Source organism: Heterodontus francisci, unplaced genomic scaffold (genome assembly GCF_036365525.1).
Source record: "Heterodontus francisci isolate sHetFra1 unplaced genomic scaffold, sHetFra1.hap1 HAP1_SCAFFOLD_1587, whole genome shotgun sequence".
Taxonomy (NCBI): Eukaryota; Metazoa; Chordata; class Chondrichthyes; order Heterodontiformes; family Heterodontidae; genus Heterodontus; species Heterodontus francisci.
In genome coordinates, this window is record NW_027140107.1 from 1 (window position 1) to 18340 (window position 18340).

The following is an 18340-nucleotide window of genomic DNA, read 5'->3' on the forward strand; positions in this document are numbered from 1 at the left end:
AAGCACTTTTGCTCTCCGAGGAGCTGCCACTTGACTTATTCCTTTGAAAGTCAGAATGGCAAGTTTTTTTTCTGCACTCCATGCAGTACTTTGCGCAGTCAAAGTCAGCACTTGCCCCACTCACTCACCTCACTCACTCACTCACTCACTCACTCACTCACTCAGTATTTTCCAGGGCTGTTCCAATAGATGCACAGTGGCTGCTGGTCCCAAGCTTTTCCATCAGGCAGATTTTTGCTTCCGATGGATTCTCTAATTATAACCTGACTGGTTTAATGGGTGTGCAACTGTCATGGGATTGGGGTAATGGGTGAGGGATTGTTACTGACATCTTAGTCCTTCTGACATCACAGCTGCGGTGTTCTGTTCAAAGTCCAAGCAGGGGTTAGTTATTAAATACTGAAGCCTAGGTGACGAAAGCAGTTTGTTGAGGGGGTGGGGGAACAGAGGAAAGGTCTTGAGTTGCGTGAGCTGTCGGTGACCTTGGATTGAAATTCAGTTCGATGTTGGGAAGATGACAGTGAACTGGATCAGAGGGAGGCTCGACACGGTGGCCTTCTGCGGGCTGCGTCAGTTTAACCTCCCTCGGGTTGGGGAGGGTTCAGATTCCCAGGTATAATCTTACTTAACGCTGAGTACACATGAGTAGCTGGGAATCCTGGATGGGTTTTTACCTCCCTAGGAAGATGACCTGCCTCCTGATGGATTTGACTTTCAAATGAGAACGTGCAAGGGAGGGATTGTTTTCTGAAAGGTTCAAAGTCCAGTGTGAATGCACTGCACTTGGACAAATATGAGTTCATAGTTAATTTGGGAAACTTGGAAGACTCTTTGTTTGTTCTGAATCAAACAGTTGCCCTCCAATTACTGCCTCATTCTAGCCCCCCCCCCCCCCCTCCACTTCCTCCTGAACAACCCCATATTCTGGGGGGCATCCGGGCATCCCATTATCTCCACTCCTTGTCGAGCTCTCCCATTATCTCCACTCCTTGTCCGGCTCTCCCATTATCTCCACTCCTTGTCGAGCTCTCCCATTATCTCCACTCCTTGTCCGGCTCTCCCATTATCTCCACTCCTTGTCGAGCTCTCCCATTATCTCCACTCCTTGTCCGGCTCTCCCATTATCTCCACTCCTTGTCCGGCTCTCCCATTATCTCCACTCCTTGTGCGGCTCTCCCATTATCTCCCAGTTTGAATTCCTTTAGTTCACTGCATTGAGTCTGCCTGGGTCATAGTCACCAACTGTATTCCTGTGTGACTGCAACAGCTGCACCCTCCTGGATCATTCCATAACCTCTGATGAAGTCGGTTACTCTGTCCTCCTCCATCTGTCTGTGACCCATTGCTGTGGCACCACTCTTCTATGTCCGGTGTCAAGGTCCAATATTTGCCCAGTGTTTCTCAACAGTTTGTACAGTCTGCCTCCCTCTTTTCCAGTTTGCCCAGCACCGAAGCTGGTGTTAACCGAGGTGAACGGGAAGCGCTGTCCAACACCAGGGATCACTGACACTCGGGAAGAGGCGCACACACCAGCTCACGAGGAGAATGTCCGGTTTGTTTATGAAGGTAAGACAGGCTGACCAGAGTTGGGACCAAAGGCAGTATGTGCTGTGCAGATGAGTGGGAATTTTCCCTCTCCGTGTCTCTCTCTTTTTCTCTCAGTCTGCCCCTCTCTCCTTTTCACCCCCTCACCACCCCTCTCCCCATGTCTCCTTGTCTGACTATCTATCTGTCTGTCTGTCTGTGACACTCTGTATAGTCGTATGTGTCTGTGTCCCCATCTCCAGCTCCCCACACTGAGTAATATTTCAGTGGTGCTCACAGCAACCTCTATCAGCCTGTCCATACTGCAGTAATTGAAGCAAATCTGAAGACTGCAGGCAGGGGGATTTATTCCAACAAAAATGCTAGAAATACTCAGCAGGTTTAAAACTGCTGAAAGGAGAAGCATTGGGTTGATATGTGGGGCTCAGTCCCTGCATTGAGAGTTCATGATGGGCAGGCAGCAAGATCTTTCCCTCGATGTGTCATCTCATCGTGCCTGCAGCAGTTAGCGTGTGCTCTCTGCTGAAGTGTGGACTCTTAACGAGATTCTCTGAGACACCAGCAACACCCACCCCCATCCCCCAGAATCTTCCACTCTTCCCGCTGTTGCCAGCATACTGATGCACACTCACACAGACATGTAATCATACTGGTTTTGAATGGCAAGATCCCAGTACCTGAGGAAAGAGAACCATTTACAATGTCAGCTAGCATGGGGCCTAGTAAGGAAAGTTGGCTGGCCAGCAATTTAGTGGGAATATGGTCAAGAGAGCAGGAGGTGGGTCTCATGGATGATGTATTCCAGTCTCATTCTTGTACTGAGACGCGTTACAGAGACTGTAAGGTGTCAGTGATTACCGTTGATCTGGCTGGCACCGGCTCTCAGTGCGCCTGTTCTTTATTAATTTGTCCCTTGAATACTCCCTTGTTCACAAGGACAAACTGTTCAATGATCTGCAGTGAGATTCTGTGCAGGGTGTGCATGAGCCCATCCCCTTACTGTGCTGTTTGGTATCTTACTTGAGATTAGGGTGTTATCCCAAAGTGTGAGGTTGGTCATTTCTGTGAGCTGAAACCTGACTCTGTCCAGTTAAATGTGTTGAGGTTGATTGTGTATTAAAGGGTGGATTTGTTTGAATGTTTCAGTGATATGCATGTGTGAGCATTGCGCCCTTCCTGACTTTCAGGGTTGTTTTATATTTGTGGTCGTTACAGAACTTTAATCATTAACCACTTTGACTCTGTCTTATCAACTTGAGCTGATACATTGTGAAAGTTTTGCCAGTTTTATCCTTTTGTTCATCACAGATCTTCCAACTCTCCCTCATTTCACAAGATCACAAGGTGAAGGCATTTGGCCCAAAGTAATTTGTGTGTTATCTGTTTTCCTTCCTACATGCCGTACTTACACTTGCCTGTATCAAATCTCAACAGCCATTGCTGTGCCGCTTGCATGTTTTTGTCCAACTCCCTCTGCAATATATGAACTGTCCCTGCCGATTCCACTCTCCCTATTAGTTTGGAATCATTAGCAAACTTGACCATGTTGCATTGAGTGCCTGAATCCAAGCCATTTATGTAAATTAGAAACTGCAGTGGTTCCCAACAAAAGCCCTAAAGTAACCCATTCAGTACTTCTCCCCACTCTGATGTAACTCTTCTAATGAGTACCTGCTGTTTCCTACCATTCAACTAGTTTCTTATCCATTCCCATTGTTCACCCTGCATCCTCCACAGCTTTGAGTTTAATGAATCATCCTTCATGTGGAACTTTATCAAAAATCGTTTGGAAATTGAGTTGTATCACATCATGGTGATTGCAGCAGTCTTATCTTAATTTGTCACTTCCTCGAAGAAGCTGAGAGTATGGTCAGGCAGGATCTTCCTCCATCTGAATTCGGCACTGACTACTCTTTACTAGATTATTGTAGAGATAATCCACAAGCTTTCTCCTGTTAACTCGTTCCATTATTTTACATGGAATGGGAGTCAGAGGGATGGTGCTGAAGTTTTCCAAGTTCTATAGGTGAGAGGGCAGTGCCTGACTCTCAGCAGCACCTGATCTTCCTCCCTGCCCCAACCCCATTCCACCACATCTAAGATAGTGTTCGACAGGGTGTGAGCAGTGCTTTCCAGTCAGTGCTGCCAAGTACATCTGAAGGTCAGTGGCTGTTTGGACATTGATGTTAAAGGATTGCAATACTTGCACAGGGTTAAGGTCAGTTATTGCCAGCTGTTTTCTGCAACATTAGTGTCTGGCTAATATTTGCATCAAGACCAAGACACAGACTTGCATAGGTCTTAACAGAAACAACTTGTATTTTTAAAAAATTATTTCATGGGATGCGTCGCTGGCAAGGCCAGGATTTGCTGCCCATCCCTAATTGCCCTCTAACTGAGTGGCTTGCTAGACCATTTCAGAGGGCAGTTAAGAGTCAACCACGTTGCTGTGGATCTGGAGTCACATGTAGGCCAGACCAGGTAAGGATGGCAGATTTCCTTCCCTGAAGGACATTAGTGAACCAGATGTGTGTTTACAACAATCAATGATAGTTTCGTGGCTTTCAATTCCAGATTTTTATTAATTGAATTTAAATTCCACCAGCTGCCATGGGGGATATGAACCCGTGTCCCCAGCGCATTGGCCTGGGCCTGTTGATTACTAGTTCAATGTCATTACCACTATACCACCATCTCCCCCATATTAGTCAAGCAACCAAACTAGAACTATAATGTTAATTACAGACTCAGTTTAATTATTAAACTTTGTGCAACAAATAATTTTATTGTAAGTTTAATACATCACTGGTAAACCACCAGTAATTCTAAACTTTAACGGTGAAGGAAAGTCATTTTTTAAATTCAAAATGCTGACTGTTTTATACTGGCAAATAGATAAAGATATTGACTTGAAAATAAAATCTTTATTCTGGAGCCTGCCTGGGACTGTCCTGGACGTCTCACTGACACGGAGGGGTCCAGGTTGTCGGGAGCATCTTCAGTTATTGCAACTGGAGCAGCAAATTCAGAACAGATAGGAACAAGAGGCCATTTAGTCCCTAACAGTTCCCCTTAATATCATGAAAACATTGATCAAATCACCCCTTAACCGTCTAAATTCCAAGGAATACAACCCCAGATTGTGTAATGTCTCTTCGTAATTTAATCCTTGGGAGTTCAGGTATCATCCTGGTAAACCTACGATGCACTCCCTTCAAGGCCAATATATCCTTCCTAAGGTATGGTGCCCTGAACGTTTGGCCATCTGACCCGCAGAAGTCCCAAGAGCTGGTTCTCCTTGAAGAGGCTTTCACAACATTGGAAGGTTCCAGATGTCACAAAGGCATTATAGTTAGGAGATATTTATGCGCAAGTGAGAGATAAACAGAGCCTGTGTCATTTTCAATCAGGAAAGAGTGGGACTAGTTGGCTAGCTCTACCAAAGAGCAGGCACGATGGGCTGAATGGCCTGCTGTGCTGTATCGTTCTACTTATCTGGATATTTGCAATGTTGTCATTTCCAGGAGCTGTTCTGATTTGAAGGGAGTGCTCAAGCAGAAAGTCAGAGTCTCTCTCCCTCTCTGTCTCAGTGTCAGCCTGGGCTCAGTCAGTAACACTGACCTGAGATAGAAGGTCATGGGTTCATGTCCCACTCCAGGACTTGCGCACTTAATCTTCGGTGCAGTACTGAGAGAATGCTGTACTGTCTGACGTGCTGTCTTTTGATGAGATGTTAAACCAAGACTCCATCCGCCCTCAGGTAGCTCAAAAAGATCCCATGCCACTAATTAAAGATCAGGAAAGTTCTCCATGGTGCCCTGACCAATATTCATCCCTCAGTCAACAGCATTAAATCAGATTATTTATCTCATTGCTATTTGTGGAAGCATTCTATGCACAAATATCTGCCACAACAGTGACTGCACCTCAAAAGTATTTAATTAGCTGTAAAGTGCTATGGGACGCACTGCGATGGGGAAGGGCACTATATAAATGCAAGTTCTTTCTTTCTTTGTCCTGCGGATCACAGCTGTGTTGTGCATCCTGGGTATAAGGATATCCCACCTCTGTCTCCAGTAACATTGCCTCCTGCACTGTATGTGTAACTCTGTGATTGGCATTCCCTCTTTTCTCTCCCCCAGCATGGCAGCAGGTGGAGGAGGAGCTCGGAGCCAGCCAGCAACCAGAGAATGGGCAGTGCACTCACGGGCCAGTGCAGTACGTGGAGAAAACACCAAACCAAAACTTGAAGAGTAGGTGCCACGGGTAACTTTGAATATATAGACCTTACAGAGCGGTGGATGTTGTCTGGGCTTTGCCAACTCTCCAGGGTTGTCCTGGAGTATCCAGCAATTTGTTTTTATATTCATTCATCCATGTGAGCCTTGCTGGCAAGGCCAGCATTTATTACTCATCTTTAATTGCCCTTGAGAAGGTGGCAGTGAGCCGCTTTCTTGAACCACTGCAGTCCATGTGCTGTTGGTACACCCACAGTGCTGTGAAAGAGGGAGTTCCAGGATTTTGATCCAGCGACACTGCGGGAACAGCGATATATTTCCAAGTCAGCATGGTGTGTGACTTGGAGGGGAACTTGCAGGTGGTGATGCATTAAAGATTCATCTCCTGGCCACTAACATCACATTTGAACACAATGGGCTGAATTTTACACTGCCCCAGCAGGTTGGATGGTGGCGTAAAATTGAGCGGGAGGCTCCGGGAGGCCTACTTGCCCCGCTTCCGCCTCCGGCCAAGTTTTGGGCATTGGGCTGGGGGGGAGTGGGAAATGGCCAGCCGCCCGCCTGAGGCCAATCAAGGCTCTTAAGTGGCCACTTAACGACCCGCACCCACCTCCACAGGTATTTTACCCATGGCAAGCGGGTGTGCTGGGGACATGAAAGGCCGCCCAGTGATAGCTGCCAGCCTTTCCTCGCCCCGGGGGTCATGTCAATCAAGCACAAGGTGCCCGATTGAGGGCCGCCCCCGCCTCCCAACCCACCCCAGGACCCAAGACGCCCCCCCTCCCCCCAAACGACCACTCCAGCCTCACCAAGAAAGGACCGATCTCCCCTGGTGAGGCAAGCCCAACTTACCTTCCCTCCTCGATCCATGGCTTCAGCTGGGATGCAGTCCCAGCAGTGGCCACCGCTCCTAGTGGCGCTGCTGAGACTAAGAGCTGCCGGCCCGCTGATTGGCCGGCAGCTCACGGAGGAGGGACCTCCTCCCTCAAGTGGGAGGAAGTCCCGCCTCAGGACAATTAAAGGCCAGGGACCCGTAAAATACGGGATGGATTCCCGGGCTAGGCGGAAGCAGGTTCGACACCGACTTTCACATCGGTGGCGAATTCCCGTCCGCCTAAGGTTAAATCCAGCCCAATACCTCCGACAGTCCCTCATTACAGCACAGGGAGTGTCCGCCCGGATTATGGACTGAAATGTCTAGAGCGGGACTTGAACCCACAACCTTTGATGCAGATGAGAGTGCTACCCACTGAGCTGCAGCTGGTACAAGAATTAAAATGGATTGTGTGTTTTATTCCATTTTCTTTTAACACTTATGTTTATTAATTATAAAATTATTGAAAACGGGTTAAAAAAAGAGGTGTGAGGTGATATAATAAAACCTCCAGGAATAAGTCCATTGAGAGTTGGCGGCCCCTTAGCTCAGCTGGTTTATCCGCAGTCTGTGCTGAATTAGCTGATCTGAGCTGCAGTTGCCTCTGGGGTGGAGAGAGGTGACATTGGTCAGGGTCATCAGTCCTGATCACTCCAGTCGCCCTGGCTGGAAGTGTGCACACACAGGCTACTGAGCACTGGATCAGGTTTTTAATAAAATATTCTTTCATGGGATCTGGGCTGGCAAGGTCAGCATCTGTTGCACCTCCATAATTGCCCTTGACAACATTTCAAAGGGCAGTTAAAAGTCAATCCATTGCTGTAGGTCTGGAGTCACATGCAGACCAGGTAAGGACAGTCGATGGGTCATAGTGCCAATACTGAGACTAGCTTTCAATTCCTGATTATTAATTACATTTTATTAATTGAATTTAAGTGCCGCCGGTTGCCATGGTGGAATTTGAACCCATGTCACCTGACCTCTGGATTGCTACTCCAGTAACATTACCAATACACCACTGTCTCCCCTTGGCTTTGCTACCCTCTGTGGGCAAGACGCTGAATAACATTGAACTCACAGTGAAGAATGGTGACTGTGATGGGACAGTGTCGAGGGAGATTTACTTGGTATCTAACCTGAGCTGTGCCTGCCCTGGAAGTGTTTGGTGTAAATGAAAAATGTTGTGCAAGTACAGCCAGAATTAGAGATCCAAGGGATTAGGGAGAATGAGGAATTGAAGGAAATTAGTATTAGTAAGAAGGTTGTATTGGAGAAATTAATGGGACTGAAGGTTATTAAGTCCCCAGGACCTGATATTCTACATCCCAGAGTGTTGAAAGAGGTAGCTATGGAGATAGTGGATGCATTAGTGATCATCTTCCAAAATTCTACAGATTCTGGAGCGGTTCCTGCAGATTGGAAGGTAGAAAATATTACCCCACTATTTAAGAAGGGAGGGAGAGAGAAAACAGGGAATTACAGACCTGTTAGCCTTACATCAGTCATTGGGAAAATGCTAGAATCTATTCTTAGTGAGGGGTTACTTGTGCAGATGAGTCTCAGAATCCGTGTTTCAACAGATGCTGTGTTAAAACGTTGCCCACTTTGTTTCCCAGACTTTGTCCCGATCGATCTGGAAGAGTGGTGGGCGAAGCAGTTCTTGGCCAATATCCAGAACTCATCCTAAATCCCATCATGAACGGCCACCTTTAACAGGGCAGAGTGTCAGCAGCCAGTTAACACTCGGACTTCTTCAGATCTCTCCCAACTCTGTGAGTCACACACGAAGACATTTTTGTAAAACCTGAATCAACTGGGACTCTCCGCAGTGACTGTTGACTTTCAACTTCTCAGCTTTGATTGGGTGAAATTTGAGCAATAAAACAGCAAGTCTGTGAGCAAGACCAGCAGGAATGTCTTTACATAGCGTTTCAGAAGATATTTCTCTATATTTTGTTCTTAAAGGGTTATTACGTGCTCTGTCTATACCAGTGTACACCTGATGACATCCTGGAGTGTCTAGGCCCAGGTTACAGCTGCACCCACCTCATGACTTGAGTGGAATGGAGAGAAAAGCACCAAAATACTTGCCTGGGGCGTTGAATTGAATGTGATACAGGGGCCCTTGATAAAGAATGCACGCTTCCATCCCACTTAAAGCAGTTCAAGGAATCTCAACTACTTTAAAACTGCCTCCCTCCTCCAAGAAGGCGACACCCTCTTAAGATTCATCCCATCCTCTGTGTGAGGATTTAGTTTCTATTTTCCAACCTGTTCTGTGTCATCTCGAGATCATCAACAGCCCAGCTTGCAAGTGAGAAATTCCAGTTTTGCTGATGCTACAGTTTGTTGTGATTTTTAAATTGGGAAATGTTTTGAACAAATCATGCTTTCTTCTCTTTCCCCCCAGCCCCCCACCGAGCATTTGTGGATTTTAAACACTGCCTGTGTTGCGACAGAGCTGATAGCAGATTTGCAGCTCACCCTCACTATGGTAACAGCTACCTCTGTGACAACGAGCTTCATACTCCGATCGCCACTGTTCTGTTAACAAGACTCTGAAGACTGGAGTTGAAACAGTGGCAGTTGGTCACCCTTCATCCCTCCTCCAGCAAAACATCTCCTAACTGTCACATCAGACCCTCAGTAATGGGGGGCCCGTTTCTGTAGGGAGGGGACGGGTGGACCCCTCTGTAATTCCAGTCCATACAGGACAGACATGGCTGTCGGTCAGTTAGTGGGGACCCACTCAAACAGGTCTCGGATGTGAGCGATAAGCATGATGTGTGTGTTTGTGAGGAGTGTAGTGAACAGACCCAACACTCAAACAGGTACTTGTCCTTCACAGGGATCTGTATTCAAACAAGGCCCCAACTGAGGTTAGGGGTGGGGACCACCTTATAATTCCTGATGTCACAGGAAGAGCATCATCATATAGAGGGGATCTGCTGGCACTTGCTACGTAGAAAGAGGGTGACACTGAAAAGACAGGCCGGGGCTGTTTAAAAGGACACTTGTCCTTTGATGAAATGTCTCAGAAGCATCACTGGACTCGGCAGAAACTGTTTTTGAATGTAAAACTCCTAAAGACTCGGTTAATGTGGCAGTGCCGGTGTGTTGCTGATCTGCAGGGCTTATTTGTAACTACAGACAGATCATGCATTACCTAGATCAGTATGAGCTTACCAAGATCTGTCAGTCTCTCAGGTGGTGTTCTTCCTCAATTTTAATATACAAATTCAAGTTGTTTGTTCAGTTCTCTGAACTCCTGTAACTGAGCACGGGGTTCAGATGCTTCGTGCACAGGAAGTTGTATTTGGGAGGTGTTTGCAGTACTGTGGGAGTTCCACTGTTGGTAAATGAGGGTGGGGTGGGGTGGCTGATACATGTGATTTAAAAGCCACCTGCTGTGATGTGCAGCTCAGCAAACCCCCTCTGATGTACTCGAACCAGCTTGTTCACCTCTGCCTTAACCCCTACAGTGAAGCCAATGGCAGTTCTCGGTAATCAGCTAGACCAGCACCTAATCACAACATGGCCTTCAGATAACATTTGTAAGACTGTAGAGTAGTTGGGGGAGGGGTGGATAAGCCCCCCATAGGGGTTTAATTTTAGATATGAATGTACCCCTGGGGTATAGGCCCAATGACCATTTCAGCGCATCATAATGAAGAGAAAATTTAAAACTGATCCCTTACCCCAGTTAACGCCATCCCTCAGGACGTCTCTTGCTTTCCCTCCATTATCCTCCTGCTCTATTTCTGTATCTTTCCTGGTTGCTTAGAACATAGAACATAGAACATTACAGCGCAGTACAGGCCCTTCAGCCCTCGATGTTGCGCCGACCTGTGAAACCATCTGACCTACACTATTCCATTTTCATCCATATGTCTATCCAATGACCACTTAAATGCCCTTAAAGTTGGCGAGTCTACTACTGTTGCAGGCAGGGCGTTCCACGCCCCTACTACTCTCTGTGTAAAGAAACTACCTCTGACATCTGTCCTATATCTATCACCCCTCAACTTAAAGCTATGTCCCCTCGTGTTTGCCATCACCATCCGAGGAAAAAGGCTCTCACTATCCACCCTGTCCAACCCTCTGATTATCTTATATGTCTCTATTAAGTCACCTCTTCTCCTCCTTCTCTCTAACGAAAACAACCTCAAGTCCCTCAGCCTTTCCTCGTAAGACCTTCCCTCCATACCAGGCAACATCCTAGTAAATCTCCTCTGCACCTTTTCCAAAGCTTCCACATCCTTCCTATAATGCGGTGACCAGAACTGCACGCAATACTCCAGGTGCGGCCGCACAAGAGTTCTGTACAGCTGCAGCATGACCTCGTGGCTCCGAAACTCGATCCCCCTACTAATAAAAGCTAACACACCATATGCCTTCTTAACAGCTCTATTAACCTGGGTGGCAACTTTCAGGGATTTATGTACCTGGACACCAAGATCTCTCTGCTCATCTACACTACCAAGAATCTTCCCATTAGCCCAGTATTCTGCAATCCTGTTACTCCTTCCAAAGTGAATCACCTCACACTTTTCCGCATTAAACTCCATTTGCCATCTCTCAGCCCAGCTCTGCAGCCTATCTATGTCCCTCTGTAACCTACAACATCCTTCGGCACTATCCACAACTCCACCGACCTTCGTGTCATCCGCAAATTTACTAACCCACCCTTCTACACCCTCATCCAGGTCATTTATAAAAATGACAAACAGCAGTGGCCCCCAAACAGATCCTTGCGGTACACCACTAGAAACTACTCCAGGATGAACATTTACCATCAACCACCACCCTCTGTCTTCTTTCAGCTAGCCAATTTCTGATCCAAAGCACTAATTCACCTTCAATCCCATACTTCTGTATTTTCTGCAATAGCCTACCGTGGGGAACTTTATCAAACGCCTTACTGAAATCCATATAGACCACATCCACGGCTTTACCCTCATCCACCTGTTTGGTCACCTTGTCAAAAAACTCAATAAGGTTTGTGAGGCACGACCTACCCTTCACAAAACCGTGCTGACTATCTCTAATGAACTTATTCTTTTCAAGATGATTATAAATCCTATCTCTTATAACCTTTTCCAACATTTTACCCACAACCGAAGTAAGGCTCACAGGTCTATAATTACCAGGGCTGTCTCTACTCCCCTTCTTGAACAAGGGGACAACATTTGCTATCCTCCAGTCTTCCGGCACTATTCCTGTCGACAATGACGACATAAAAATCAAGGACAAAGGCTCTGCAATCTCCTCCCTGGCTTCCCAGAGAATCCTAGGATAAATCCCATCTGGCCCAGGGGACTTATCTATTTTCACACTTTCCAAAATTGCTAACACCTCCTCCTTGTGAACCTCAATCCCATCTAGCCTCGTAGTCTGTATCTCTGTGGCTTGCAGCCACTGTCTGTTAAGATCTCTGGTTAGTTGACATCACTATGTAATAACCTGCTCCTCCCCTCCCTATTTTGGACCTCCTATTGGAACACTCTGCTGTACTTGGGGGGAATGTGAGATTTTTCTGGAATCCCTTGTCACAATTCTCGAACATCTCTCTCTTTCCAGTCCTGTAGCTTTGCTTTAAAGCCTGGTGTTGAATGCATATTCCCCATTCCACACCAGTTACACTAGTCCGCTTCAGCTGGGTTGAGTTCAGGGTTTTGCCTCATTACCCACTGTCCTATATGATGGTCATTTATCGGGATGTACAACTACACATTATTTTAATTGGGATTTGCAGTTGCTTAATGACAGCTCTGTAACAAGACATTACAGAATCCTTTAAATGTCTCTCTGGGAAGGTTGGTGTGCCCTTAGCCTTGTTGGATTAGATACTCTTATCTGGTCAAGACAAAGTGGCAACAAATGGAATCTGCATCTAGTTTTAATTTTTGTCACAATGTGAACAGAAGATTAAACAAATTCTAAATCCTTCACTGCCAGACTAGGTGTGGTACTGACCGGAGGCTTGTGCATTTAGAGCTCCGTGCAGTGTGTACTGGGACAGTGTGGGGATTTGGCTTTGTGTGACTGAATCATTCTCCTAACGAGCTGAGCAGTGTGTCATTAATGTTTTTCTAACTATGCAATGAGTTCTATTTTCTTACACCATTACTGTAGAGTTAGAAAGGGAAGGATTGCATCGGTTAAATCAGTGACTGAATGGGGCAGGACTCTGGAGAGAGGTCCAGTGTTTGAAGGCCTGCACAGTCCTGACTGGTAACCAGAGGGCAGAGTGTGACTCAACCACCGTCCAGGTATGATACTTAAAAGTGGCATCACTTCTGAGCCTGTGTAAGTGTAAAAATAAATCAAGCTGGATGATTAACCCTTCAGTAAAATAAAAAAAATAAAATCAAGATTGTTTACCAATTCTGTCCCAGCAGCTTTTGATTTTGAGGTGGAAAATATTCCATATTTATAAAGAGTTTTGTATCTGGGTGGTGGAATATCGGAAATTTCTATCCCTCTTTTTTGTTGAAGGGGCCTTTATTTCCCAGGCCCCCTTTATGCACATTTAAAAAAAAACTATTAAAAACAGATAAATAAAAAAACTCCAATTAAAACAGCATTGTCTCCATCGATGATGCATGCCAGCCCCTGCGGTGCCCAGCGGTCGCGGAAGGGCTGAGGCGAACCGACGGACACCGCATGCTCCTTCTCCCAGGGACACCCGGGCGTGAACGTAACCTCGGAAGAGGGGCAGGCAATCAGTGTGGACAGACCCCCTGAAGGCCTGCAGCCAGGACCTGTAAAGTGCCCGGGTGCCCAAAGATCAGGAATGTGGGGCTGAAGTACAACCAAAACTTGAGGTGCAGCCCCTTCAAATAATCGACTAAAGGCTGCAACCTCACACATTCCATATAAACATGGAACACTGACTCGTCCAAGCCGCAGAAATTACAGGCAGGCTGGGAGCCCGTGAGCCTACTTAAAAGTATTGCACGGGACTGCCCTGTGCAACACCCTCCACCCCAAGTCCCTGTTGTAAAGTGGGAGGACTCCCGTGTAGACAGACCTCCACTAGGGTATCCCCTCATCGCCAGTTGGCAACACAGACTGCCACAGCATGTCCGGGTGATGACGAGGGCGAGGAAGTGGAGAGTATGCAGGAGCAGCCCGTACAGGAAATCCCTCCGCATGGTGTTGAATGGCACGGAGGGCATTTCCAAGTGGCAGCTCGGGTCGTGTGGGACTGGGCTCCCGAGGAGGGTTTCGGGGCCTAGGTCCGATGAGCGGGGATCAGCTCGAGTGGGAGCACTCCACACTGCCAAGGCCCCTCGTCACCCTCAGTGAGGGACGGCCCGGGTAAAGGCCTGCTACCCGACCCGAATCTGACGGGACCCGACGACATGTGTCGGGGTCGAGTCGGGTCGGACACACACAGTAAGTGCTCTGCTGGTAAGTATTGAAATTAAAAAACGTACCTGAGCTGGGAGTCCGGGACAAAACTGAGTCTGCACAGTGAGCGAGTGGCATCACTATGGCATCATCACTCATGCACTGCAGCTTCCTGCAGGTTCGGTGTCAGGAAGGTAAGTAAACAGATGATCAGGTTGGGCTCGGGTCAGGTCGGGCTTGGGGCAAAATCGGAGGGACTCGGGCCGGGTCGGGTTTGGGTCCGCTGTGGTTTGGTCAGGTTCTTTTTCCCAACCTGAGCAGGCCTTTAGTCCCAGGGGCTTCAGCTACTCCTCTGCCCATCGGTCCGTCCCCAGAGCTGGCCTCCTGGACAGCCACGATTATCTCCTCCACTGGCGGGGGAGTGCCCTGACTGGAGGCGACCATGTTCCAAACTCTGAATAGATCCCGGTAAAAGACAAGCAATTCCCTCAGACACGTGGCCAATGGTCTCCGCTGGGAGCTGCGTGTCGTCTTGAAGGCAGTTTCCCTGGCGGAAAAAAATACGTCGCCAGCGCACACCATCTGGGAGGACGCTCGACGTACAGGTATCTCTGCAGGGTCCGAAGGCGGAGAGTCGCAACCAGGGTACACACGCACACCAGTGACTGGCCGCCCTCCTCAATCAGAAGACTCAGGGCAACTGCACAGACCCAGTGTTTCCACTTGCCCCAGATGAAATCGATGAGCTACTTCTGGATCTTGGTGGCAGATGCAGGAGGTGCGACCAAAGTGACCAACCGGTACCACAGCAGCGAGGCCACCAGTTGGTTAATGACCAGCGCTCGGCCCCTGTAGGAAAGCACTTGGAGCAGTCCTGTCTAGCGCCCTAGCCAAGTGGTGACTTTTGCCTCCAACTCCTGCCAGTTTGCCGGCCAGGCTTCCTCAGCAGGTCTAAGGTAGGCTCCCAGATAGAGGAGGTACGTGGTGCTCCACGCAGAAGGTGGTAACTCCTCCGGCAGGGAGTCCACCCGCCACTGACCCACCAGGAGTCTGGAACATTTCTCCCAATTGATCCTCACGGAGGTTGCGATAGGAAAGGTCTGCTGACACTCGCGCATCCTCCACAAGTCAATGGGATCTGTGACTGTGCACGTCATCGGCGTAAGCCAAAAGGACAACCTGCATGCCTGGTCTGCGCAGAGCCAAACCTATCAACCTCCTGCGAAGCAGGCACAGGAATGGCTCCACGCAGATGATATATAATTGGCTGGACATGGGGCATCCCTGATGCACTCCTCTCTCAAAGTGAAGGGGTTTCTGGCAAGGGCCCGTTATATTTGACCAGACACTCTGCGGCGCTGTATAAATGTTAGACCCAGGCCACAAAATGTGGCCCGAGTCCAAATACACGCAGAGTCCTGAGAAGGTATTCGTGATCCACCCTGTCGAACGTCTTCTCCTGATCGAGGGAGAGAAAGGCAACCGACAGACCAGTCCCCTGGGAAAGATGGATCAGGTCCCCCGGACCAGGTGGATGTTGTCCTGGATGGACCGGCCCGGGACCGTGTAGGACTGGTCGGGTGGATCATGTGGTCCAGCACGGAGCCCAGGCGCATAGACACAGCCCAGGCAAAGATCTTATAATCCGTGCTGGGGAGGGAGACTGGACGCCAGTTCTTGAACAGGCAGAGATCACCACGAGGGGGGCACCTCCCCGGTCGCTAGGCTTTCTCCCAGAACACCCTGAGGAACTCCAAGGTCAGCCTGTCCAGTTCCTGGGATTTGCCCCTCAAGAGCTAGTGGAGGGCGCTGATCAGCTCTGCCAACGTGAGCAGCGCCTCCAATCATTCGGCGCCCTCCGGGCTGACCTTCGGCAGGTCCTCCCACAAAACTCTGCGCGCGTCCTCACTGGACAGATCCGGAGAGAACAACACACTATAATAGGTACGGACCAAAAGGCCTATTCCCTCCAGATTCGTGACTGAGACTCCATCATGGCCAGCAGCTCGATGAGCTGCTTATGGACCCCCCACCATTTTTCCAGCGAGTAGAAGGGTGAGGCACGGTCCAAATCTTCCAGGATCTGGATCCGCGACCTCACGTATGCGCCTCGGGACCCGATGAGCAGCAGGTCCCTCAGCGCACCCTTCTCTCTGTATGCCTGCCACAGGGCTGGATCCGCGACGGTGGGTCTTTGAAGTCGAGCACCTCCCTCTCCAGGCCCCCGACTGCGGCTTCCCGCCGCTTGGTCGACCCCTTCGCATACCCCTGACAGAAGACACTGATGTGAATCTTGCCCACATCCCACCATCACCTCAAGGAGGGGAAGCCCCCCTGCTTCCTTCTCCAGTCGGCCCAGAATCAATGGAACGAGTCCCGGAATCACTCATCCTCCAGCAGCCGGTTGTTAAAAGTGTCAGTGGGCAGACCCTGGCTGTGTGCAGAGCGGAGTGAACTCCACCCAAACCAGGTGGTGGTCTGAGCACGGCATCAGCCGCATAGAGGCCGCCAAGGCGCGGGAGACGTACGCCTGTGAAATGTAGAGGCGGTCGATTCGGGACCCTCCTCCTGCAGGTGAAGGTGAGTGAGTGGACTAATGCATGGCAGGTGCAGTATAATGTGGATAAATGTGAGGTTATCCATTTTGGTAGCAAAAACAGGAAGGCAGATTATTATCTGAACAGCTATAAACTGAGAGAGGGGAATATGCAGCGAGACCTGGGTGTTCTCGTACACCAGTCGCTGAAGGTAAGCATGCAGGTGCAACAGGCGGTAAAAGAGGCAAATGGTATGTTGGCCTTCATAGCGAGAGGATTCGAGTACAGGAGCAGGGATGTCTTGCTGCAATTATACAAGGCCTTGGTGAGGCCACACCTGGAATATTGTGTGCAGTTTTGGTTTCCTTATCTGAGGAAGGATGTTCTTGCTATAGAGAGAGTGCAGCGAAGGTTTACCAGACTGATTCCTGGGATGGCGGGACTGACGTAAGAGGAGCGATTGAGTCGGTTAGGATTATATTTGCTGGAGTTCAGAAGAGTGAGGGGGATCTCATAGAAACCTATAAAATTCTAACAGGACTTGACAGGGTAGATGTAGGAAGGATGTTCCCGATGTGGGGAAGTCCAGAACCAGGGGTCATAGTCTCAGGATACGGGGTAAAACTTTCAGGACTGAGATGAGAAATTTCTTCACCCAGAGAGTGATGAGCCTGTGGTATTTGCTAGCACAGAAAGCAGTTGAGTCCAAACCATTGTATGTTTTCAAGAAGGAGTTAGATATAGCTCTTGGGTCCAAAGGGATCAAAGGATATGGGGGGAAAAGTGGGAACAGGCTACTGAGCAGCCATGATCATGATGAATGGTGGAGCAGGCTCGCAGGGCCGAATGGCCTACTCCTGCTCATATTTTCTATGGTTCTATGTTCCAATGCTGGAGTCAGGATGGAGATTCTGCCAGACGTCCATGGAGTTGAGGGAGCTGATCAGTTCTCTCAACTTCTCCACTGACTCTTGGCTGCACTGGGGACTGGAGTGATCCTTCACCTCGAGGGTACAGTTAAAATCTCCCCCGAGGATGATGCACTCGCCAGTATCGACAGAGCTCAGGAGAGCGGACACTTCTTTAACGATGCGCGCTTGCAACGCGCCGGGCCTGGGCTTGTTCACATTCACAAAGTGGAGTGGCACGCTACCCAGGCGAATGGTGAGGTGGAGCAAGCTGCCGGGCACACGCTCCTTGACCCCCAAGATCTCCGGCTGAAAAATTGGGGCCAACAAGATAGCCACCCCACTAGAAATGGGAGTGAGGTGACACGTGTAGACCCCACCCTGCCACTCCAGGAGCCAGGTGGCTTCCGCTCCCGGAACGGTGTGGGTTTCCCGCAGAAAGCTCACCGCGTATCTCCCTTCCCTGAGGACTGAGAGATTGTGAAATCAGCGGAGAGACCCCCTGCTGCCGTTGATGTTGAGGCTGGCTATGGTTATCTTCATGTCAAAAGTACTTAGAAACCCGTCACCAACACCTCACTGTGAGGAGGTAGCGGAAGTGCACCTCACCTTCCACTCCCCCAGCTACCAATTGAGGAACACTTTTAAACCGGTGTCTCTCAACCAATTTCATGTCCGCACCCTATCCTGCCTTCTTGAGGGCGGCACGGACAGACTGAATGATCAGCGCCAAACTTGACCACTGGCCAAGGGCCAGCTGAACTTTATTGCGGCAGCCCCTGCATGCCACGAGGAAATCCCAGAGTTCCGCGGTGGGGATGAGACAAGACTCAGTGGGAGGCACCAGGTAGTCCACCACCTCACTGGCGATGGAATCACGAT

At 48.9% G+C, this 18340-nt stretch overlaps 1 protein-coding gene across 1 annotated transcript; it reads left to right on the forward strand.

Moving 5' to 3' along the window:
• Positions 1–524: 524 nt before the first annotated feature.
• Positions 525–13044, forward strand: LOC137358803 (MAPK regulated corepressor interacting protein 2-like; the record flags this gene model as incomplete). Its single annotated transcript, XM_068025049.1, has 4 exons — positions 525–613; positions 1439–1566; positions 5688–5798; positions 8274–13044. Coding segments are annotated over 4 exons (399 nt in total), but the record flags the coding sequence as incomplete, so codon positions are not given.
• Between the last annotated feature and the right edge of the window lie 5296 nt (positions 13045–18340).